Genomic DNA, 24,848 nt, shown 5'->3' on the forward strand with positions numbered 1-24,848 from the left:
TTATGGTTAGACGGAGTGGCTGATTTAGTATTGTGAGTTGTATAGGAGTTTATATTGTTCAATTAACGTGTAATAGTAGAATTTACATTAATAGCTGTGATTGGCCAAGATAATTTTATGAGGTGTTTTATTGTTCCTGAATAAATGAGCTCCGTTGCTGTTCTGCTGGTGGTCGTCTGTTTGTAACAGGTCATTATTTTTAGTGTGTTGAATACAATGCAAATGAAGTGCTTTGTTTCCCGCAGCTCATCAAAAAGAATAGCTCGCTTTGCTCTGGCCGTGCCGTCACTGTGAGCGTGTAATGGGCAAAGCATCCCATAATTATTTCTGTCAGGTTCTGGGTCATTTCAGGATATCTGTGTTGTAGTGGAGACAAGGTGTTTCTAGGCCTGAGTCCTCAATATCTTCCCAGTGCAATGAGGTGAAATGAGCCGAATCCCAATCACTCTGATTCACTCTGATCCCAGTTAGAGCTCTAGATCTGACAGTTTTATCCCAATCTCAAGTTAAATGTAGACTCACTGCCGGTAGAGGGAGATATGCTTGGGGGGGGGGGGGGGGCACTTGACGTGCTCTGGCTTTCACTGGCAAACTCAGCTGTTTTTTATTTCATTTATGTTGATAGTACTAGTTTACGATGTTCGCTGGATATTTTATATTTAACTGCCTGGCACTGTGATACAACTCAGCACTTGTGGTTTGCAGTTGCACGTAAAGGCCCTGTTCCAGAAAACACTACAGACTATTTCCACCTACGACAGAGATACTCTTTTAGGGTTTGTGTCATAGGACATCGGCACAGGCAGACCGCATTCATCTGTTCAGGAAGCAGCGATTCATCCGCTGTAAACTGCCCCTGTCCTGTTCATGGGTGGCACAGCACCCAGCTCATTGTTTGGCCCGTTCATCATCATTACTCATGCCATCCCGGGTGTGACATCTCTCCGCACTTCTCCCGGTGATTTAGAGCCTTGTCACAGGTGGACATTGAGGCCCCTAGGCCCCTTTGTTCATTTTAGTGATTTTTTAAGATTTATATTTAGTTAAATGCGTCACTCCCTCAGTCACAGTCATCTGTTTTTTAACTGTTTTCATCTTCTAAATTATGTGGCTCCTTTTGCTACTGACATGGCTGCTGTGAAGGGGGCGGGGGAGATGAGTTAGGATGTTGCCCCCGAGTATAAAAATTGTAACATAATTGGCTTGGTCTGGCTTGGGGGCCCAAAATCTCCAGCAGTACCACTGGATGCTGAAAGTCTTCCACTGTCTACACCATGATTAGGGCTGAAGTGAACAAACCTCTTAACAAATCTATATATTTTCTTTTCAATATTGTTTACTTGGTAAGAGACACATTCAGCCAAAGCATTTCACATGTTCTTAGCTGCACGTTTCCTAATAACACTTATTAACTGAGACTGACTGCTGACATGTAACATTCCTCATCCTGTAAGTGGGCTTGCTGAGGACACTGCGGAGATGCTGTTGCTTCAGCCTGACCCTCCTATATGCATTTACATCACTTCATCATACATTATATACCTCCAGCCACCTTTCATGCTGGACTAACTTTTGCAACTTGTTAATATATTTTCTCTGTCTCCTTTTTTATACAAATTAAAAAGAGATGTACTGTCATTTTGTTGCATTAGGGATTCTCAAAGTTAAATAGAATGTCCATTTTCAATGATTGATGTACTTTTGCACTTTCATTGGTATTATTTACATGGAAAAATCATTAGGGTCCCAATCTCTGTTGAGTTTGGGATGAGAGGGAGTTGTAAGTGTAAAGGTCAAGCAAAGGGGCTTTATTGAGGTTAAGATGCCGATGACAGGACCGGGAAGCACTTTTAAACAAAGACTCACGAGGGAACAGAAAGAGAGGCAGCTGGAGTGAATCCCAGAAGGGCAGGAACAAGAGGTAAGACTAATATGAAACGGAGGTGACTCTATAGGGCCACGCTGCGGAGGGAAACAGGAGGATCGGCTCGGCCGGGTGTGACAGTCTCCTCCTGACTATGCAAGCGAGGTACATATAGAGTGTGTCAGTCAGGATGCTTCAAGGCACATTTCTCAGAGGTATGAATCAGCTACATCCTGTCCTATTCAAAACAAATAAGCTAAAGTAAATGTGTAAACTATATATAAAATAAAAATTGCAATGTGCAAATTATTCTGTGCAGACTTTAAGTACAATATTTGGCTTCTAAACATTATTATTAATATTGAATGATACTGGATAATATCAGTGTCTACATATTATTTTTTAATAAAAAATACATTAAATATTGGTGTTTTAACAATCATAATTTCTGGTTATTATGACTTTGCGGTCCATAGGATACCACTGTATTTAAACTATATGAAACATATTCCTCGCTGTTAATTAACTGGATTAATGTCACCCTGTATCATTTAATGCTGCGAAGGATCTATTGGCGTCTAGGTTTTATGATATTGTGGTCCACACTGGTTGGTTATTAAGGTGGAGGTCATTTACAGTGATGGCAGTCTGGCAGGTTTCCCAATGAGGTATGATTCTGAACCCAGAAAGCCAGCATTTAACACTGTAACCCACTTTGGTTGAGACTTGAGTTTGGCTTTCCGATTGTTGGCCCCGTTTAGCGAGTGTCATGGGACGTGAGCTTAATGAGACCCTGTGCTCTTCGCATCAGGCAGGCCATGGGCGAACTCATAGGCATGTGGTAATTCAGGGACACATTTCATTAGCTTAAGCTTGGAGGAAGCTCAGTATGTTGAACTTTGTTTAATAGTTTCAGCATCATTAAACCCAACTACCCGTATATTTAAATGTGGTTATATGAAATGCATGCATGTTGTTAAAATCTCAGGGAAAGATGGACCAACATGTGGACCGTTACTTTGGTTCTAGCTGTTTCCTGTTAACTGAATTTGTTATATGAAAAACTAAAAATCGATGCACGCTACTTAGAAATCGATTTAGTCCTTAATTGAACTTGCATTTGATAATTACCATGGTTCTTGAGAACCATCATCGTGGACACATGGGGTGATGGCATCAGTCATTATCAGTCAGTATCGTTGTGATGAAGGCAGAAAAAGTGTGGTGATGGATGTTTTTCACTGATGATATGTGTTTGTGTGAAGCAGTGGCTAACACTGTCATTACCCGGCCTGTGTGTCTGGAGGTGAGGGGGTGGGTAGTGATGGATACCTGTGTCCTTATGTGATATTAATGACACTCAAAAACCTGCCGGCATTCTCTCTCCTGCTCTTCTTACACACCACGACAGGCTGCCCCAGACCTCATTCATTGGCTGTGCTTCACCAGAGAGCATGTGGTAACAGGCCGCAAAAGTGCAATTCTCTCTGGACCGAAACCTCTCCAGCTGCTTGCTGCGAAGGAAGACACACCATCCATTACTCCTCGGCACACAGTCCGCTGATTTGGCACTTTTTGGTACCATGTTCTATATTCTAGTAGTAGTAAACATTCTGAAGTTCTAAAATAAAGTTCTCCATCCATCCATTTTCCAAACCGCTTATCCTACTGGGTCGCGGGAATAAGGTTCTCTCCTTTGCTTATTCTGGCTAAGCAATGCAACAGGACCACAGTTTGAGCAGCACTGGTCTAAATGGAGAATATTGTACTGTATATACGTTGTCTATAAAGATCAGAATATCTCATTCTCACAGCAGTAAAACCTTAACAAAAGGACAAAGCAGACATGTTTTTTTTGTGTGGCTCTTATTACTTTATGGTATTGAGTTGCTAATTTTTGCAGTGGTAGAGTCTACCAATGCATTGAATAACAAGTATTCCATGCTGTGCTTCCCTGGTGTTTGCAGTGTGATTACTTTGTCATATGCCATTATAACTTGGCTTGTTCCACAAATTATAGAGGCTGCATTTCACACACCACAAAACTCCGATGATAAGCGTATCCCTGTCGGTCTGCTGCTCCCTACATGCTAAAGCTTGTTTACACAAATAATAGATGGCTCACAGCTCATCCTGTTGACACACACACACCTGAGAACTCACTGGATGCAGTGTATGTAATAAGGTGCAGAATGGAAGAGTGAGCTGTAGTAAGGATTGCAGCCAGGAAAGCAGTGAGTGGTGACGCAGTGACAGCAGCATTCGGGTTAATGATGTAATGAAGGCTCTGTGCATTTTAGACAGGGGACCTTTAGTTCATTTTAATTATAGTTGCACTGCGGTTGTCAACGTCTGGAATGAACTGATTCAGTTATCGTTTCGAGGGCAGAGTCACGGTCAGCTAAATGATTCAGAGTTATGTAACGGAATACAACACTGGTGACAGTGTGTAAGCATGAAAAATACCAGCTAAGTTTATGTAGAAAGTGTGTTTGCATTTGATTCACACATAAGCCATCCCATCCATCTAGTACAACAATTTATTCAGCTGACGGTCATGGCGCTCACACACAAGCATTTGCATCTAATTTATCCTAATCAAAACTTAAATCTGGAATCGGTGTAGATATTGCTCTGAACTAGCGATGGTGACATGAGATGCAGCTATAACATATTGTAAGGAAAATGATGACTATTAGCCTGTTTTCATAGCATGGTCAGATGAGAAAGGATGTAACATTAACAGAACAGGGCATTTAGATGCATGTCTAACTAAGCTCCCCTTTAGATATCTTACCTTGTCATATGGAAGCTGAATAAAATGATGTTAAATGATAATTCTGCATGTCTTGGTAATAACCGTTTGCAGAGAACGAGTTGGAAATCATTAAACATTTCAAGCAGATTCACTCAAAGGCATAGGTGGGTTGGTCCACGTTGAGTGCTAATTGATCTAATCAATTTGTTATTTAGTGACTTCTGTGCAGCTAAGAGTGCCTCTCCAGTACTACCCCCTCTCTAGTGGCCTGGAAGGGGCTCAGCTAAGCCCCTAATGATGAAACAATTAGGGTGCGTAAGCATACACCTCAGCGAGTGCCTCAGCACCTTAAGTAGCTCAACGGCTGCTGTGTCCTTTCATCCCAGTTGACGCTTCCCTGGATTCAGTTCCAGCTGCATATTCCAGTCATGTTTCCATGCAGCAGACTCAAGGCAGTGTGGCAGTGTGGCAGTGTGGCTCTCTTTTTGATTTCATTCTCAGTGTATGTAATAAATCTTAAATTCCTCAAGAAATTTAAGAAAGGAAAATAAGGAGAAATGGGCAATTTTGGAATGACACGTCCCAAGTTGCCCTCCTTGTTCGGCATTGTTCTTTTGGCGACTTCCTTGGCTTTGTGGGTAATGGCTGTTTCATGACGATCTTCTGCACGGATTCTACACTGCATGTATGTCGACTCAGAGGCCCCTTGTGCCTGAGATGAAATGTCCTCAGGCTCCCCGAAAGCCAGTTACCATAGATGAAGCTGTGCACTTATACATTCTAGCCAGAGAGTTCTGCGGGCGTATCTGTGATGCCATGTAGAAAATCTGCATCATTGCTGAGTGGCTTCTCATTTATGAACATTGAAAATCAGCCAAGAGTCCTTCACGTCACACGTAATTACACATACTTCCATGTTGTGAGGAAATTAAACTTACTATGCATGAGAAAATTAATTAATAGTGTGTAACATATTTTTTATTGCTCTCTAATATGCTATTTAAAACTGATTTGTTTCAGTTAAAACACAACAGTGTAAGGTTATTTAAGAGGGGCAAGCAGTGTGTCAGCCAATATCAGTAATAATCACTGGTAACCTGTCTCTTTTCAGGAACCTTGGAAAATCAGGACTGCGGGTGTCGTGTCTAGGGCTGGGTAAGTAATTCATCTCCATATGAATGCGGGGTCATCCCACAACCCCAGACTGGAGTGTCCAATTCACAGAGCAATTAGCGTCGGACAGATAATGCAGAATTGTGTTATCGCATTCGCATGTTTTTGGTGTGTTGAATTAGGCATTCATTATCCATCCAGCCATTATCTGCCGCTTAGCTGGGGTCGGGTCACGGGGGCAGCAGGCTAAGCAGGGAAGCCCAGACCTCAATCTCACCAGCCCCTTCTGCCACCAAGGCTGAGAGATATAAATATGACACTTAATATGTAATTTTTCATATATAAAAAGACAGACATTTGCAAAGAAGTACGTTTGTAGAGGAGTTTCAACAAATAATATTTTTTTATTTTATGCCTTATTTAAACTATAAATATACCTAGAGATGAAAACTTCATACCACACTACAAAGGCTTATGCAGCCCAGTTACCAGAACCAAATCATTAATATAACCCTATTAATAGAACTAAACAGCTCAAGTACCAGAACAGACAGTTGAAATAACCCGGATGCCCTGTTTGGACATACAGGCACGAAAAACACACCAGCCCTTGGTCTTGCCATAGAAACCAATAGATCTCCGGAAAGCGAGATCCACTGAGCCAGTTAATGGCTGACATGTCTGCGCTGAGGTGTGCGGGCCCCTCACAGGGGCCGCAGCAGGCCGTCCCCGGGGGGCCCAGTGACTGAGTCAGCCTCTTTATTTCCAGAGCGCGGCTTCCCTGGGGCCCCTGACACATGCGTATGTGGAGCAGAGCTCAGGTGAAATAAATGACCTGCGGAGATGTGCTTTAATACCGTCGATTTGTTGGCTGTTCCTTCACATATTTAATGGGCTGTGAGCTGCTGTGGAGATTCAGTTCAGCCCCTTGCATCAGATTTTGAACTTCTGTGTATTAGATGCATAAATATATGCAGAATTATCGTTTTACATTTCCTTTTATGGAAAAGCACAAGTGATGTGTGATAAGTGGCCCATCAGGGACGGGGTTTATGAGTATGCATTTTGTCCCCATATTATGTATAAATTATTGCAGATTAGCGTATTTTAAAGTGCAATACTGACACTGGCTGTCCTATAGACTCACATATAGTGATACAGTTGTTCTGTTGTGGCTGTAATTAGCATTGTCTTTATAGGTCAGGTATGTGACCGTCTCCTTTTTGACTGAAAGCTCCTTCTGCTTGGCACAAGCTGCAGCAAGTATTTAAAACTTGCAAATTAAACTTCTGCAAGGCAGGTTAGAAGCCCTGTGTGATAATGATGCTGCAGTAACAAATGCAATTTGATTGAGGTCAGTTGAGTTTGAGGTCTGGATGACAGTGTGTGGGACAGAGGTGGAAATTTCAGGTGCAGAAAGTAAAAATCCAGACCAAGACGTTGTTTCAACCAAGCAGTTGAGTCCTCTATGATCCTAACTCTTTATACTCGGCTGTTTGGTTGAAACTAAATCACGGTCTGGCTTTTTACTTTCTGGATTTGGAATTTCCGAGATACCCAGCTTAGGTCAGAAGGCGGATCATGGGGTACCAGTAGGAGCTCTGGTGTCTCTCAGCGTCAGAGAACGTCATACCGTGACTCAAGAAGTGGAGAAGCACCCACGTTGTGCTGAGTGGCTGCTCCTGGAGCAAGCAGAGGTTAAAGAACATGCCGGGAATGTCTGTCTATCAGGCTCAGACGCGAATGGCAAAGCAGCAGCGGTGCAGACAGGGGATGGGCGGGGAACAGGGAACATGCTGCTGCAGTTGATTTACTCCCTTTTGTCCTGGATGCTTCACACTGGCTTGAACGGACAGGTACAGTAGGAGTTCTATCCCTCACTTCCCCTTCTCTGTCCAGGGACTCTCAATTCTCCTTGGGGAGTCCCAAGTGCTCCAAAGTCAAATGGGAGATGTAATAGCCTTTAATTTGGAGTATGGTGCAGAATATTTCCTCAAGGCATCTAACAAATTAACCATTAATTATTCACAGTGCAATGATATTGCAGCATGTAATTGCCTTCCGGCTTAAAAACCCAACCCTTCATCTGTCTTCCAACCGCTTATCCTGCTCTGGGTCACAGGGAGTCTATCCCAGGTAATAGGCATGAAGCAGAGGAACACCCTGGGCGGGATGCAACTCCTAAATCAATTCCTTTTAATATATTGGCTTGTAAAAAGTCATTTAATTACAATAAAAATATATGAAATATTCATATGCTTCCTTGGGCATTGATATAGGGTCTTGCACATGAGGGGGGGTTAATCGTGGGAGGGGTTCTGCATGAACATGAGATTTGTAGTGCTTTAGACGGAACGCTCAGTCTGTAAGCAGCAGAACAAGGACTCAGCTGTCTCTCTCTTTTATCGCAGTGGGGGGTGTTCAGTTATCCTTTCACCCACACAGAAACAGCAGGGGCAGAGGTTTTATCCTTAGTGTACTCTCTGCATAGCGAGGGGGGGGGGGGGCGGTATTATCCTCCACTATGTCCACCCTAATATCAACTGTATTTCACCTCAGTGACTGCAGACAAAAAGATACTCGCCTTTGAGTATGGGCAGTCAGCGTGCTTTATGCCTGCTCGGTGGAGCTTGTGTTTGCTTGGATTTTTCCCTCTTTGTGGATGCTGCCTCTCTGCTTCTCCTGTGATAAATGTATGTAATAAATGCAGCAGGGGAAAGGCGGTTGCATGGAAGGGCTGGTTTTCTCAATCTTGTCGAGGGCTGGGCTTTATTGAAATACTGATCTGCTGCCTTTTTTCGGTAGGCATTGATCACGAGGAATTTTAAGGCTGACTGTACAGTGATTACTCATGATAAAAGCTGGAGTCGATATATCTAGCACTGTTCTAAGTGGTGGGTGATGACACAGCTCGAGGCCCTCGACACCCACAGTTCTATAAACCACCGCGTGGGGTAGTAGGAAAGCTGCATTTCTGTCCTGCCGTGCTCTTCTGCCGTTCCCAGTTTGAGATTTTGCTGGCCCAGTTCCTCCAGTCATTGTGTCTGTTTGCCACGGCAAACGTGTCCCATTGGGCTTGGAGATAAGATATCTTGACGAGCCATTAAATTCTCACCCAGCTGTGAACAGTTCCCTAGTTTTCCTGGACTTGGATGGGAGCCAGCAGGGCGAGAAGTTCTGCAAGTCCGGGAATCTTTCCATGTGAACTTTTAGCCGTGCAAGTGGGTGACCTTTAAACTGGACCTGCAGCTCTCTAGTCTGGCTTTTTCAACCATAATTCACTCCCCTCGGTTTGTATTAAGTAGCATTGTCTGAGCAATATTTCACTCCTTTGTGCTTCTTTGAGCTTGAATATGATTCATATAAGTACGTCGCTTCTCTGCTATAACACTTATGCCCTGATGTCTCACAGAATGGAAGATAACCAGCACTTATGAAAATAACAGTCTTTTCAAAATCCTTTTAATTCTGTGTTTACGGCCATAAATGTTAAACTGGCAAGTCGACTGGTACAGGAGACGCGTCATTGTTGATTCATACTTTCCTTAACCTGGTTTTAATCCAAAGGTAATTGGTTTAAAGACACAAGCAAGAATAATGTGTGGAGGAACATGACTAGAAGGAGGCAAAGGTTAGTCATGGTAATCTGCTTAATAAACAACATTTAATATTTAATATCACATTCCTCTCAGACTCCATTATTCCTCTGAGTGTTCTGGATACTATGAGTACTGTAATTGCATTTGCTGGCCAGAAATCTAGCTACCAGTCTGCTCTGAAAAGTATTTTCTGTGTGTGTTATTCGAAATATTGTTATCAGACATATACTCTTCGTCCAAAAAACTTAATTAGCGAATGACAACGAGCAACATCTAAAATGAGGCATTGTTACATGCCTCAGAGATCAGCCTAGTGTAAAACAGGGCCTTTGCACTCTGTACGCAGTGGTATGTATCCAAAGAGGGTCACGGTGTGTGAATTAGCCATGCTGTGTACTGAGTGGATTCACTCTGGTTTGATCAGCAGCTGAGTGATTAAACAAGACAGTGCATTTCTCGGGTCACCGGCTTCCCTGTTTGCCAAGCCTGTAGGACAGATGATTCAGCGGGGATGGTCCGCTCCCAAATCCGAGGAAGGGAACTAGCGTTTCACTTTTGTAATCACAGAGCCGACGCAGAAGCTCAGAGAACCTCAAGCTCTGGGGGGATGCAAATCAACATGGGCTTCCTGACCTAATACCCAACTGATGTTGAGCATGAAGGCCTGACTCACAATCTCCATTCCAGTTCATCCCAAAGGTGTTCAGTGAGGTTGAGGTCAGGGCTCTGTGTGGGCCAGTTAAGGTCTTCCATACCAACCATGTCTTTCTGGACCTTGCATTGTGCACTGGGGCACAGTCATGCTGGAACCTCCCCAAGCTGTTCCCACAAAGTTGGAAGTATAAAGTTGTCCAAAATGTCTTGGTACTCTGAGGCATTAAGTGTTTCACTGGAACTAAGGGGCCCAGCCCAACCCCTCAAAGACCCCATACCATTATCCCTCCTCCACCAATCTTTACAGTTGATACAATGGAGTCAGGCAGGTAACGTTCTCTTGATATCCACCAAACCCAGACTCGTCCATCAGACTGATGAAGCGTGATTCATCATCCCACAGAACACTTTCCCATTACTCCAGAGTCCAGAGGCAGTGTGCTTTATACCGCTCCGTCCGATGCTTGGCATTGTGCTTGGTGATGTGAGGCTTGCATGCAGCTGCCCGGCCATGGAAGACCATTCCACGAAGCTCCCAGCACACAGTCTTTGGTGAGCAGAGCTCTGGTGACTTTCATGCACTCAGCACATCAGCACTCTACGACCCCATTTTGATACCTCACGTGTCCTGCCACTTTGCGACTGAGATTCTGTTGTTCCTAAATGTTTCTACTTTGCAGTAACACCACTTACAGTTCACCATGGAATATCTAACAGGGAAGAAATTTCACGAACTGACTTATTGCAAAGGTGGCATCCTATGACAGTACTACGCTTGAGTTCACTGAGCTCTTCAGAATCACACGTTCTTTCACAAACGTTTATAATCTTGACTGCATGACTAGGCGCTTGATTTGATGCACCTGTGGCAATGGGTCTGAATGAAACACCTGGATTCAGTGATTAAGAGGTGTGTCCCAATACTTTAGTCCATATAGCGTACATGGAAACGGGGGGAGTCCACCTTCACTGGGAAGGGAGCCGTGAGTGTGAGTGAGCACAGCGTGCAGGTTTTTTGGGGGATGGGGGGGTCATCACAGGTGTGTGTGTCTCTCTCTCTCACACACACACACATGCACACACAGACACAGACACACACGCACACACACACACACACACACACACGCACACACACACACACTTGCACACACAGACACAGACACACACGCACACACACACACACACGCACACACACACACACACCTACAGACACACACAAACTGCCTGGGTAAAATAAAAGTTAAATAAATTATGATGCAAGACTTTTCCTTCATTAATCATGAACTCTAAGAGAAATATTTTAGTCCTCCTGATATTATTATTAATGGTGTTATTTTTTACGTCAGTTTTTTCATTTCTTATTTCCCTTGAGTGGAGATTTTAATCACCTGGATCATTCCGCTTCTCTAATATTCACCAGCAGGTTATCTGATTTCTCACCATTCTGAGGCCTCTGTTTCTTCAGGGGCCTTCACGCGGTGTTCTCCTGCGATCTAAATCGCGTCCACACAATGAGATTGTTTCATTGCCATGGAAATCTGGCGCATTGCTGGGCCAGCAGCTGTAGGTGTGAGGCTGAGTCACTGTGCGGTGTTGCTGCTGTACACTGAGATTACTCCAAAGAGACGTCAGACCAAAGATCGAATCCCGTGGGATGGCCGTAAAGGAACCTCTGGTCGTTTGATGGAGCTTGAACTTCGACGAACCGAGTGCGCTAAGTGTCTGGACTTATTCACAAACACTTACTGTATTAGTTTGGGACACATACACACTTATACAGCTGTGTTTTTAATTTATATTTTAATATCTATTTGTTTTTCTCTTGAATTTTGTACCACAAAGACTCTCAGTTCCAGAGTGGGTGTATGATCTTCTGTGTCTTATTATAACTGTTTACTCTTCGGTTCTGCTCATACAGTATTTCCTCATCCATCCATAATTTGTGCTAGGAATCACGTCTTTTCTGCTAACACAGTGGCTTCATCATACACCCAACAAAAAACGGAAATCTGGGACACGTACTTTGGGTCAGAGGCCTGTAGTTGCCTCTCAGGCATGTACTTTTCGATATAGACTGTTATTGTCTTTACTTTAGTGGCATATACATGTAACACAGACCTTGTTGTGCTTTTTGTCACTGGCTTGTATGAAAATTTCACACGTACGCAGCTACATATTGTCCCACTGGCCAGTCCTCCTGCCCACGTTGGGCTTGTGTGAGACAAGGAAGTGAGTGTGTCTCAGAGCCATCTGCCCGTTCCTGCTAGTTTACTGCGATGAAGCGGTATTCCCACGGGATCCGGCCTATCGGGAGCGCAGGATCTCCATTTACATTGTTTCACCTGCATAGTCACGCGATGCTTTCTGCCAGGCCTCGCTTCCCTCTCCCAGGCCTGCTCACGGATCCACTGCGAAACTGGTGCCAACTTGAGGTGTTGGAAATCATGAGAAGAGCGTTGGATGAGCGTTGGCCCAGAGCAGGCCGGGAGCAGGTGGCGGCATCGACACAAAGCACGCCACCGACCAGGCTTTTGTGCCTTGGAGAGGTCTGCTGTTAAAACTTCTCGCCTGCATTTTTCCACAGTTGTTGATGTGGGAATAAAGGTTAACTGGAAGTAGAAAACTCACAACCTCCTGGAGTTAATGGAAATGCTTCGGCTGTAATTACATACAGAGAAAAAAGAGATTTCTTGCTACTTGTCTTTTAAAAGTAGGTAGAAGTTGTGACTGGAAATCACATCAACAATGAATAATCGTGATGATGACGATGGGCTGTTTTGTATTGTAGAATAGTGGTCCTCAACCTTTTTTATACCGTGATCCAATTTTTACCACGCCAGCTCAGTCACGACCCTATATCAAATATAGCTCTAAATTAACGCTAAGATCAAGCACGCAGTGCACTCTGCAATTTACGCCAATCAATGCCTATTGCACAAGTTTGATTGGATGTGCCGGCGAATTTTAAATTAAGCATCTGTGGCTTGGCTTCTTGGATTGGTTGACTGTTCGCTAGTTTTGCGCTAAGCAGCTGCAGACCCAAGCCCCGTTTATATAGGTTAATTCTAGGATTTGGGGGCTGGGAAATCTGATCGTGGATCAGCATAGGAGCTTGCGGGTTTTAAAATGCGTACGTTTCGTACTTTGCCTGGCAACCCTTTCAAAACTTGCCGTGACCCAAATTTAGGTCGTGACCCATGGGTTACGATCCTTTGTTGTAGAGGACTCACTTTAGAGGACTTCGCCTGTATCTGGCTTTAATCTAAACTTAAGCACAGTAGCTTTTGTGTGAAGAAGTGATGAATTATTTCTGTTACTATACTGAACAAGCTTCTGGGCAGGACACTTGGGTCGTCACCCTTCTTCTTTTCATAAGACCTTCAGTGACCAAAGTGGCAACTGATACTTTTTTAACAGTGAATTAATATTAAAATCTCCTTCCCTGCAGGTACCTGGGTAACTTTTGGAGGTCAGATTTCAGATGAGGTAAGATGAGATGTTTTAAATAAACTGCACATGCCTCATTTGTTTCATGCATTTATTGAGAATCAGGTTTAGTGTCATGCTAAGTAGAGTTTCATTTGGAATTGCTAAGGATCTAACCTTTTGAAAAGGTTTTGGCTTTTTGGGAAATGCTGGCATGGAGCTGGATCCGTCATGCTCCGGATATTTTAATTTCTGTGGGGTTGGAGGAATGTGACCCAGGCCACATAACTGTTATCCTATATAACCAGTGCCCCCAGTGGACAACTCAGCTGTTTGTCACTGGGAGTCAGGGCAAAAATGTGTCTGAGTGCCAGTGTGTGTGACATTCATCATCCATCTCCTTCAAGTGCACGAAGAGGAGAAGGTAAGAGGTGAGATGGGATGAGGGGCTCGAAGGCTTGACCAAACATTCCTGGGGTTACATCCCAGGCAGTTAAGCAAGTGCCTGAACAGATTCACAAATTCCAGTTGGAAATCTACAAATCTGTTTGTGGAAGGCCAGTGTTAAATTCTCTGTCAGCTACAATGTGTATGCAGATAATGGAGGGATAGGGGGTGCAGTAGGTAGTTAAAAAGCCTAGTTATGTAAAATAATTCGGAGGGGGTGATTTGTTGAATGTCTCAGTAAAGGGAGTGGGCTGTAAATTGAGTGGAAGATCTATAGGGTCCTGGAGTGGAATGTTGCATCTCTTTCTAAAGTGGGCTGTAGCACCGTCCATGTTGGCTTCTCATGACAGTCTCAGTGCTTCTATTAGACTTCAAAGGAGCTCACTTTAAATCATCTAAATGATTCTTGTTGATCAGCTGTGTTTGGCTCTTTCCACATACGCAGACGGTAAACAATCAGAGGAATGGCATGACAAAAAAAAGGTGTTTTTATGAAATGAACAACAGTAGACGTGACGCGCAATAGATTTCAAATCTATTCCAATGAGGAAAAGACATGTTCTCTCTTTTCCTTTTGTGTCCGGCAGGTCGCCGAGCAACTCATGACTATTGCCTATGAAAGCGGGGTCAACTTGTTTGACACGGCCGAGGTGTATGCGGCTGGAAGGTAGGCAGGCGACACCATCCTAACTACAAGCGGCACAGACTGCATCCTCAGATGAAACACTGAGACGGGCTGTGCCCAGTCCTGTCAGACTGAACTCACACCTCCCCGACCCCCAAAGAAAGACTGGCAGTGTGTTCACATTGTATGTCTGTTGCCGAGGCACCAATAAACATGCATATTTATCTCAGCCGTATTTCTAAGGGGAATCATCTGATAAAACTCTCCGTGCACCAGTTTGAGGTCACTAATGCACGAATGGTCTTTGTTTGCTGTTAGTTTTTGCTTCTCTAAAATGCCAAATGTGCAGATTCTCCATCAAAAGTGGTTATTCTAATTCTTCTGCTAATTATTGTTTTTCAGAGCTGAGATAATTCTGGGCAATATCATCAAGAAAAAGTGCTGGAGGTAATATCATCTTACTCTCATCTGTGTTTGAATTGTCACATTGTAAGAAACTAAAAACGTCCAGTTTTGCAGTGCACGCTTTTCTTATTAGAGAATTCTTGCCATTTTTGATTGGTTAGTACCATTGATGGGGCCTGCCATGGTAACCATGGCTACCGGCGACAGCATCAGTGGAGTAGGCAGCTCACTGCCCAGACCTGGTGGCTGGTGGGAGACCTGGACAAGGGCTAACAGCATTAAAATACATATTGCATGCCGGAGTTTTGTAACTGAAATCACATGATATATGACTGGGGGAATTATTTGACAGTTAATACTTTGCAGTTCTGCTGGTCGGTCAGGGAGTGAAGTGATCACAAAAACAAGCCCCCCCCCCCCCCCCCCCCCCCCGGCTTTTTGGCATCGACTCCTTGGTTCTAACTCTCAATTCCATCTTGGGGGCCGAAGGAGGACATTCATCACACCTGTGCTGACAGGGACGCGTTATAAAAAACTCGTCGGCGCACGGGTGCGAACACGTGATATTAGGTCAGTGCGAGAATCACATGGAACGTGTGAACTCTGCTCAAACCCTCATCCTGCCGTCAGCAGACACACACATAGATGATGCTCACGGTGAAACACAGGCTCGCGAAGCAACAGATGGTATAGAACCCCCTTCTGCTCCGCCAGGTCCACATGCTGCGGACCGTGTGTTTCACCGCGATGGCTAAGGTCAATGTTACGACTACCTTTAATTTCGTTTATAAATGATTCTTCATCATTATGTAAGTGGTAAATGCAAATTGCAGCCATGGAACGTGGCCACAGAACGTGGGACAGCAGGAGATGTACACAGCTAAACGGTTATTTACAATTCAGCCTCACGAATAAAAAGATGAGAGGTGCAGGGCAGACACATTATATGTACAGTAGGTCAAAGCTGCGGTTGACAGTGTTACTCAACAGTAAGCAATGAAAGTAAGAAAATCAGGGAAGTTCCTCCCACGCAGATATTTTTAATGCCTTTAGATGGACTTCCTAGTCAAACCCAAACTCCTCTTGGCCTTGAGCTAAAACCCTCATTCTGTCAGTGTTTGAAGAGTCAGGCTTAAGTCTGAAGAAATGTGCAGTTTGGGTATGAGTTGCACTATATATAGTGTCACTCATCTCTCTGTCAGCTGTTCTGTAGGAGTTCCACAAAAGTTGAGACTGAAATAAGCATTCCTGTTCTAAAACCATTTATTCTTTTTTTAAAATGCAAAGGTGAAATGTTGTGTTCGGCTTCTCCTGCACACAATAACAAATATCCATCCCACCAGTGACCTATGACCTCGGAACCTTCACTGCGACAATGTTGATTTCAGTTGGTCATATTACATGTAAAGTTTAGCAAAATTTTGCTGCTAATAGAAGTTTGGGTTCTGATTAATTTCTCCCATCTGTTCATTCCCCCCCCCCCCCCCCCCCCCCCCCCCCCCATTAGGCGATCCAGTCTCATCATTACTACTAAGCTGTACTGGGGAGGAAAGTAAGTGCACAGACTCTTTATGGCACACAAGCTCAATGACACAAAACAAAGGGATCCGGAGGGTTCCTGTGAAGTGCTTGCCAGACGCTTCTCTTTGACCCGTGTGTTTGAATCGCTTCAATAAAACGTCCAGCTGTATGTACGAGAAAAAAGTATATACGACACATTCTGAGAAATGCGTTGCTAGGCGATTCTGTTTGTTGCACAAACGTCATAGGGTGTACTTACACGAACCTAAATGGTATAGACTACAGTGAACTTTTTTACGAGTTTGAAGAGTAACATAGCGATAAAAAGTACAGTGTAGCAAATACATGAACCAGTAACAGTATCAAGTATTTTGTGCTGTTTGCGATTATATTTGCTATACTTTCATACAAAATATCACTTTGTGCTAGAATGTCACCTGGATTTTCAGCTCCATTACAGAATAACATGATAGGGCCACCATCATGCGGTCTGTTGTTGACTGTAACATCATCATGCGGCACATGACTATATATAGTGTATCCTAGAATAAATATATTATGGTGCCTTACGCCATTGCACAATTTAATGCCATGATAGAGGAAGTCGCACCCTTAGTTTAAGCTCTTAACTAGTAGCCTTTATGTATCCAAGTCAGTATGGCGTTAAGCTGATGGTCTTCACTGCAAATGCCTAAGTAATATCAGGCTAATCTCTCTGCCTACCCCTCCTGTTTGCGCTCGAATCTTATCCTTTTGATTAAGCCCCTTGCAGGCAGCAGTGTCCAATTGTGAGTGACGACACTGGGTCCTTGCTGCTGACTCTGCTGCTTTCTGTCCCTCCCCCCCATGAGGGGGGCTGTACTGCGGCAATGGCAAGCGAGCCATGAAACAGGCTCTTGAGAACTGCGTGCCCGCATGTGCCTGTCAGGCCCTGTTATTAAATGCTTACGAGATACTGAGCGCGGCGCGATGCGGCTGCGGTGGCCGATAAGGGCCAAAGCAGCGTGTCACCCTCCTGCGTCCCCCCAGGGTATTAGCTCCCTCCTCTGGGTAATGGAAGCAGGAGAGAAGGCCGGATGCAGGATGCTGCATCGCTGAAGCGCTCTGCGGGTCAGCTTCACACTGACAGAGCTGCCCCTGCTGGTCCACTGCTGTCTGTGTCGCTCTTGCTATTTTTGGGGAAAATTCCACAAATTCTTATGCACTTACCAACTTTATATTTTTCATGAAACTTAAAGTGTCAAAATGTTTTGCTATTGACTTTTTAATATATATATATATATATATATATATATATATATATATATATATATTTCAGTTTTGTGAGGTTTGGGAATTATTAAATGCATGAAACTGAGAATCACTGGGAGGTCTACGCAAATATATAGACACAAACTATGTGTGTCCATCTCGCTTCCTCCCCTCTAACAGGGCAGAGACTGAAAGAGGTCTTTCCAGGAAGCACATCATTGAAGGTAACCCTCACTGCCTGCCATTCCGGCTTTCCGACTTTTGTTAAAACTTTCAGTTCCCCTCTTTTTCCTGTTTCCATCAAACTGGTCTTGGCATCTCATCCTCCCCAGTGACCTGATAACATTCCTCATTTTACTGAGTGATTAACACGTTGCTCTCACAGAGTAAACGGTTCTGTCCCATCGTATTCCTCTGTTTCTAACTTGTTTATCTGAGAAGATATAATTTTTTACATGTATGGATTTGTAAAAACATTCTGACGAGCCCCGGGACACTGTATCAAAGACAATAGTTATTTGTCTATGCAGTTATTATTATACGACAATAGTTATTATTGCACCTTTATTCTGATGTAGCTTTGAAGAACACATTTTTTCGTTACTGTGATTTGCACATTTTTCAGACAAAATGTTGTGGTTATTTGGGTTTGGTAGACAGTAAGAGATTGAAAGGCCAACTGAGATGATTGAAATGGTGAAAGACTGAGGTTCATTGCTGTTGCTAAAACATACACGAAGCAGCTAATGTAACCATTAAAAAAGGTTTGATTACTAACACAGGCCTGAATATAACCTATGAAATTACCTATAGCAATTACCTATCAAATGGTCACATTATGACCATGGTTATGGGTGCTCTTAGACCATTGGTCAGTCCTTGTCTCTGTCTCAGGACTCAAAGGCTCCCTCCAGAGGATGCAGTTGGAATATGTGGATGTGGTCTTTGCCAACCGGCCAGACAACAACACACCAATGGAGGGTGAGTCTGAGAAATCCTGCCTCTTAGTTCTGCAGTTTGCTGCCATTTTAGTGTTTGCAGAGGGAACAGAGCTTATGCTTGTGTCACTCAAATTCACTTATTCCTTTATGAGGTACACACACTCACACTCACACACACACTCACACTCACACACACACACACACACACAAACACACACACAAACACACACACACACACACACAGGTTTGTAATTATATCTTTGTGGGGACTCTCCATTCATTTCTAAGGGGAAAACTCAAATTCCAACATGACGATCTTAACCTCTACCCAGCCCTAACCTTAACTATAAGTAACCAAAGAAAATACAAGACTTTTGACATTTTTACTTATTTGATTGCATTCGCAAATCCAGACCTGAAAAATGTTCAAAATAACAGATTTTTATTACTTTGCGGGGGATATTGGGTCCCCACAATGTAATCTAAACATAAACCACGCACACACACCCTCACGCACACATACACACACAAACGCATATACATGCATAATATACTCATTCACAAACAAACCACATGCATAAGTACACACAAATACACTCAGTCTGCGAATGCCCACAATTCCAGTATGCAAGCTGATGAATAAAATGGGTCCTTCATTAATATTTTGTTAGAAGATCACCAGAACATTCACTACTGGCAGCACATTGCTCACACTTTAGCTGGACCGTGTCACTACCCGTGGTGTTTGGGCCGAGTGCTCTAAGGTTGATGTTGGATGAAGGACACTGGAGTTCGGTGTGTCCTTCTCTGTAGACCACACACTTAATCCCTCTGTGCACTCTGCAACCCCTCTTTCCTGGTCTCTATTAGTTCTGTGTTCTTTAAAAGGCTCCTGAAATGGACTCACAAAGTACCTTCCCTCGGAAGGACACCTAACATTACCTCAGGTTGCCTGATGTACATCCAGGAGAACCTTTATTTTTACAGGAAACCCTATTGGTGCACTTTGTCTGTTTCGGTCCCTTTATATAATATATATATATATATAAAACACCCTCTGAGATGCGTCAATTGGGCGTAATTTGAGTGGCAGAGACGGGTAGCTTTGGCTTGGGAGTGCATTCAATCCCTCTGTGCTGATTAAGCTAGTCCATTCATTAATGACTGGAGATCTGGACGAATTTAAGCACGTAGTTGTTGTTGATCATAAATGAAGCTATTTGCAGTTTGCACACTCGCTTTGCTTTGGAGATCTCTCTCACGGGTGCTGTTGGATGAGTCTTGGCAGGACTCACTGAAATTCAGAGCAGTCGCTGCAGGAATGGTTATTGTGGTTAATCAGAGCTGTGGTAATGGGACCCCTCCAGTATCTGTCTGTCATGTTATGAATCCTCAGCTGGACTGTTCCAGAACCTCTTGACCAGTCAGATCATTAGCCTCTGTGTCACCACTGCACTGCAGCATAATCGCGCATGTTGGAGTGCAACTGCACCTGCATGACTTCTCAAACTGTGAGGCTGAAGGATGAGTGAAACCAGGCCCACCTTCTATGTGACTGCCGCTTTAAAGAGGAACATCAACGAAATGCTCCGCAGCCAGGCCGTGCGTGCATGAAATCTTAACTTCAGCACAAATCTGTGATTAGATGCAAAAATGTCAGACGCGCACAGACATGTCACCAAAAGCAGAGCTCTTAAGCTCAGTAAATGTCCAGAATTAATTCCCTTTGAAGCACACACCTTCCCATGCCAAGGATGTCGCGCTTTTCTTGAGACTCCTGAGCTTGCATCACCATCAAGGAGCCCCAATGGGCCAGCTACCAAGAATCCTACCTATTTGCATAAACAGACAGGCCAACTTAACATAATCGCATTAAACCAAAATAAATGCCCGCGAATAGCGAGAGCACTGTCTGCCGCATGCAACGCGTTGGTCGTACATCACTGGAGTAGTCACTGTTGGATAGAGAGCACCCCCGATCCTGTGTGAATACTTGAATCTGCACGGTTGGTGAGGCGATGGAGTTGACCTTTAACCTTGTCTCTTCCCATAACCCCATGGTGTCTGGAGTGGAAGGTGCAAGCAGCTGAGTGATGGTGTGCCTGTGAGCTGTGCCCTCTTGCTGTGTAAAACCTCTGATTCACACCACTCTCTCTCGACTTTGCTTCCCACTTGCATCACCCACACATTCTCTCTCTTTCGCTCTCTCTCTCTCTCTCTCTCCCTACTCTGTCTCTCCCTGTCACTCTCTCGCCCCCCACCCCCCCCCCAACCCACATGTGCCTATTTGGCCTTGACTGTAACAAATTTGTTCTTTTAATATATGAAAAGGGTAGTTTTTTTTTCCACACAGCATTTATTTTTCATCTTTCTGTTTGCCTGTCATCTCCCATCTTCGCATCTCTCTGCTGGTTTGAGGCTTTTGGCCCCCCCGCTGTGCTACATGTCGCCGTTCCGCTCAGCACTTAGGAGTGGGGGAGCCGCGGGGCCTGTAGATTAGCTCTCATTATCAGTGCTGCAGTTTCCCAGTGACCAAATGCAGAGCCCCCCCCCGCCTCTTGCCACATCGCATCAGCCCACAGTTCTCCCCAACCGGAGTGCAGTCCTTGGCTGTGCGTCGAGCTGCGGTGACTGCAGTGCATGCTCGGCCCGCAGCGGCCAGGCTGAGTGGGGAATGTTAATGCGCGGCTCAGAGTGCCGTCCGCAGCCCGCCTCGCTGTAAAGGTTCACTGTGAGACACTGCACCACGTGTCGTGTTACATAAAGGCGGGAGTGACTGTCGAGGGGTGAGCCTCATGAAGGGGGCAGCCTCACACCTAGGATCTGTGAGTGCGGGTTGGGGGCTGCTGGCACCTCTGAAACCTTAAAGTGAGAACCACTGCACATACATTCATCTTAATAGCATCTGTCCTGAATGACGGAGTAAGATGTGATAGTAAAACATACATCTGCATGAGGGACTACCCTTCAGAACACACAAACACACACACACACACACACACGCATACACACACAGTTATATATTCCTTTTTTTTTTTTTTTTTTAACAAACTGGGTTTCTAATGATGGATGGATGGATGGATGGATGGATGATTGACGTTTTCTTTTTATCATTTTACACTAAAATTTGTAGCACCCCCTGGTGTACTTAATTACACAGTATTTTACTCTGCTATAATGAGTGTTTCTTTAACAGTTGTTCTGTGTAATATTATATGCGTTTGTTCCTATTTCTTCATTTAATTTAATGCAAATACTGCAGCTGACATCGTTTATACGAGTCACAGTTTGCATTATGCGTTCTGTCTTCGATCTTTGTCTGCTTTGAACTGTACGTAATGCTCATCTGTGCCCTACATACTCGCTGCTGTGTACGCAAGAATTTCCCACTGGGATAAATAAACATTATCTTAATCTTCATTAATTTTTCCAAATCCCCGGATGTATCTACCCAAGCAAATGTGTGTGCAGCAGCCCAGATAAAATAAGCAAACTGTGGTCATTGAACTTTTGAAAGCCTTACTGTTACAGAATGTTTTTCTTCTTTACTTTCTTACACTTGCTTATTGGTTGCCTGCTCAGAGATCGTGAGAGCCATGACCTACGTAATAAACCAGGGCATGTCGATGTACTGGGGCACTTCACGATGGACAGCTATGGAAATCATGGTAAGCACCAAACAACAGCCAGACCCCCCCCCCCCCCCCAGCCATGTTTGGTTAGCTGGTCAGCTGTGCTGCTGTGTCTTGACCATTTAAATCTGCAGCCTGAAGTGTATGAAAGGCTGTGAAAAGCAGCCGAACACCCACTCTGTCCTGAGCCTGATTTTCCTCTCTGTATTCCTTTGAGTCATATTGTAGTCCATCAGTGAGCAAAACCACAGTGAGTGACTCCTAAGGGCCCCCCAGAGCATCCCACTGTCATGCCTGAACGAATTACAATGACTTCTGCTCTCAGCTGTCTGTCTTCATGGATGCTGGGGGCTTTCAGCCTCTGCTCCTTCCTTTACCAGTAGCAGAAAGGACTAAAAAAGACTTGCATAATGGAAGGTTTCTAAAAAGATGTCAGACCATCTTCAGGGCAATAGTGTCATAAGGCTTTTTCTTTCAGAATCCCGACAAACGCTTAGCTTCCAGGTTTCAAGATTTTAGTATGATTCCATGAAATATGAATTGACAGGAGAGACTGCAATAGCGATGATGAACAATCCACAGTTTAAAGGGCATTCATAGTTCACCATAATAAATGCAGATGGCCAATCAGATGCAAGGGAGTGCGCAGGGTCATGTGATACTCATGGTGGCTTGTATCTGCACTGGCCTTTAGTGCCTGTAGCTACTCTTTAACTCGTATTTAAGCTCATCGTGAACAGTATGAGCAGTCCTCCCCGTCTTGTTTAGGTGGGTAAGTGTCTGGCTTTCATGAATTCTTCAGAAGACTGGCATCCCATCCAGAGTGCCACCTGTGCTCGCTTGGTTGACCTTCATGCACACAGTATATTGGAGGGAATGCTGTATGCATGTTATATTGGACTTCAAGGGACAATTTCTGTGCATTTTCCCAAAGCCTAAATGAAAGGAAAATTAAGAAAGTATAAACTCATCATGCACATATTTTGCAGTTAAAGCTAGTGATCAGCAAAATATGTGGTCATCCATGAAGAAAGTCCAAATGGCATCTATGCAGGCTCCTCTTAGATCATCCAGCCTGGAGCACATGCCAAGGCTTGGGTCACCATTCCAGGGCACGGTGCAAATATTAGTCACATTAAAATAAAACTATGTTTTCTCAAATGTGTTTACATGCACATGTATATACAGTACATATCTCTGTATGTGGACAGGGTGAGTGTTCACTTTCAGTACATAGCCTCTACTCTCTACTACAAGGAAAGGCAACCTTTACACATGAAGACTTAAAAACGATGCGGAATCTAGCGCTGTTCTCCTCTCTACCTGCAGGAGGCGTACTCTGTGGCCCGCCAGTTCAACATGATCCCACCTGTGTGTGAGCAGGCAGAGTACCACATGTTCCAGCGGGAGAAGGTGGAGGTGCAGCTGCCTGAACTCTACCACAAGATCGGCAAGTGACAGACAGGAACCATCACATCTTCTGGGTCTCTCTGCCTCCTAGGCCTTTGAGAGACGCCTCTTACACGAAGCGACTGCGGCTTGCTGCAGGCAGCCTTGTTATAGAAGGATTTCCCAGAGTTCCACATAAGCATTTGTTGTTTTAAGCCCACTAGGGTCCGAGACCCTGACTGCAGTATCTGCCCTAATCATGCCTGTTCCATTATGTGCTTCCTGTTACTCTTTAGCACTTACGTCTCCAAGCATCTATAAATGTTGGTGCTTAGCCTGTATGTCACCTGCATGTCTTAACGCCGGTGACCTCTGCCCGGACCAGGCGTCGGTGCCATGACGTGGTCTCCTCTGGCCTGTGGCATCATCACTGGAAAGTATGAGAATGGAATTCCGGAAGCTTCCAGGGCCTCCATGAAGGTAGCGGTCTCTAGTTCTGTTCATGGAAGTCTTCACACAAAGGCCTTCCCCGGCCATATTTCCTGCATTGTTACTTACCATCATTATTGTGATGGTACATGTTACTTAAGCACTCTTTCCGCCATCAGCAGAGGTGGAGATTTCAGGTCCGGAGAGTATAAATCCAGACCAAGTTTTTATTTCAACCAACCAGTTGAGTACTCTGTGACTCTTCATACTCAACTGGTTGGTTGAAACAAAATCCTGGTCTGGATTTCTACTCTCTGGACCTGAAATCTCCACCCCTGGTCATCAGAGTAGTATAGGTATAATTACACGGCAGAGGGAGCATGATAAGTGTCTGCATTCTACTGAAAAAGTGTTAGGGACTAAACTTAAGCAAATGGCTGAGCATTTACTGGACACCATGAGGCAAACTGCAGAGCGCTAAGCCTGGTACATTCTCAGCTTTATCACAATCCGTTCTTCTTACCCAACACGCACAGGTGCGTGACTTTCTCACCCAAGGGTTGCAGTGGCCGTGTCGTCACAATTCCTTACCCCTCCTTCCTCCTTCCTTCTTCTCGTTCGCTCCTCCTGTAGTCGTACCAGTGGCTCAAGGACAAGATAGTGAGCGAGGATGGCAGGAAGCAGCAGGCCAAGCTGAAGGAGCTTGCTCATGTTGCAGAGAAGCTGAGCTGCACTCTGCCTCAGCTGGCTGTGGGTGAGAATGACTGGGAGGCGCCTCAACTGAAAGCTGACAG

General features: G+C 44.4%; 1 protein-coding gene across 3 annotated transcripts in view; it reads left to right on the forward strand.

Annotated features, from left to right (window-relative positions):
• Positions 1-24,848, forward strand: part of kcnab1a (potassium voltage-gated channel subfamily A regulatory beta subunit 1a) — a 55,148-nt gene that overhangs the window by 27,798 nt on the left and 2,502 nt on the right. For all 3 annotated transcript variants that reach the window (XM_048981736.1, XM_048981737.1, XM_048981738.1), the window contains exons 2-12: positions 5,734-5,777; positions 13,437-13,474; positions 14,449-14,528; positions 14,889-14,933; positions 16,399-16,443; positions 17,844-17,887; positions 18,558-18,644; positions 22,187-22,272; positions 23,566-23,686; positions 24,011-24,105; positions 24,688-24,808. In XM_048981736.1, coding sequence (XP_048837693.1) covers positions 5,734-5,777; positions 13,437-13,474; positions 14,449-14,528; positions 14,889-14,933; positions 16,399-16,443; positions 17,844-17,887; positions 18,558-18,644; positions 22,187-22,272; positions 23,566-23,686; positions 24,011-24,105; positions 24,688-24,808 — 806 coding nt within the window. The remainder of the gene's footprint in view (positions 1-5,733; positions 5,778-13,436; positions 13,475-14,448; positions 14,529-14,888; positions 14,934-16,398; positions 16,444-17,843; positions 17,888-18,557; positions 18,645-22,186; positions 22,273-23,565; positions 23,687-24,010; positions 24,106-24,687; positions 24,809-24,848) is intronic.

The sequence above is a fragment of the Brienomyrus brachyistius genome, chromosome 17, assembly GCF_023856365.1.
Source record: "Brienomyrus brachyistius isolate T26 chromosome 17, BBRACH_0.4, whole genome shotgun sequence".
In the NCBI taxonomy this organism is placed as follows: Eukaryota; Metazoa; Chordata; class Actinopteri; order Osteoglossiformes; family Mormyridae; genus Brienomyrus; species Brienomyrus brachyistius.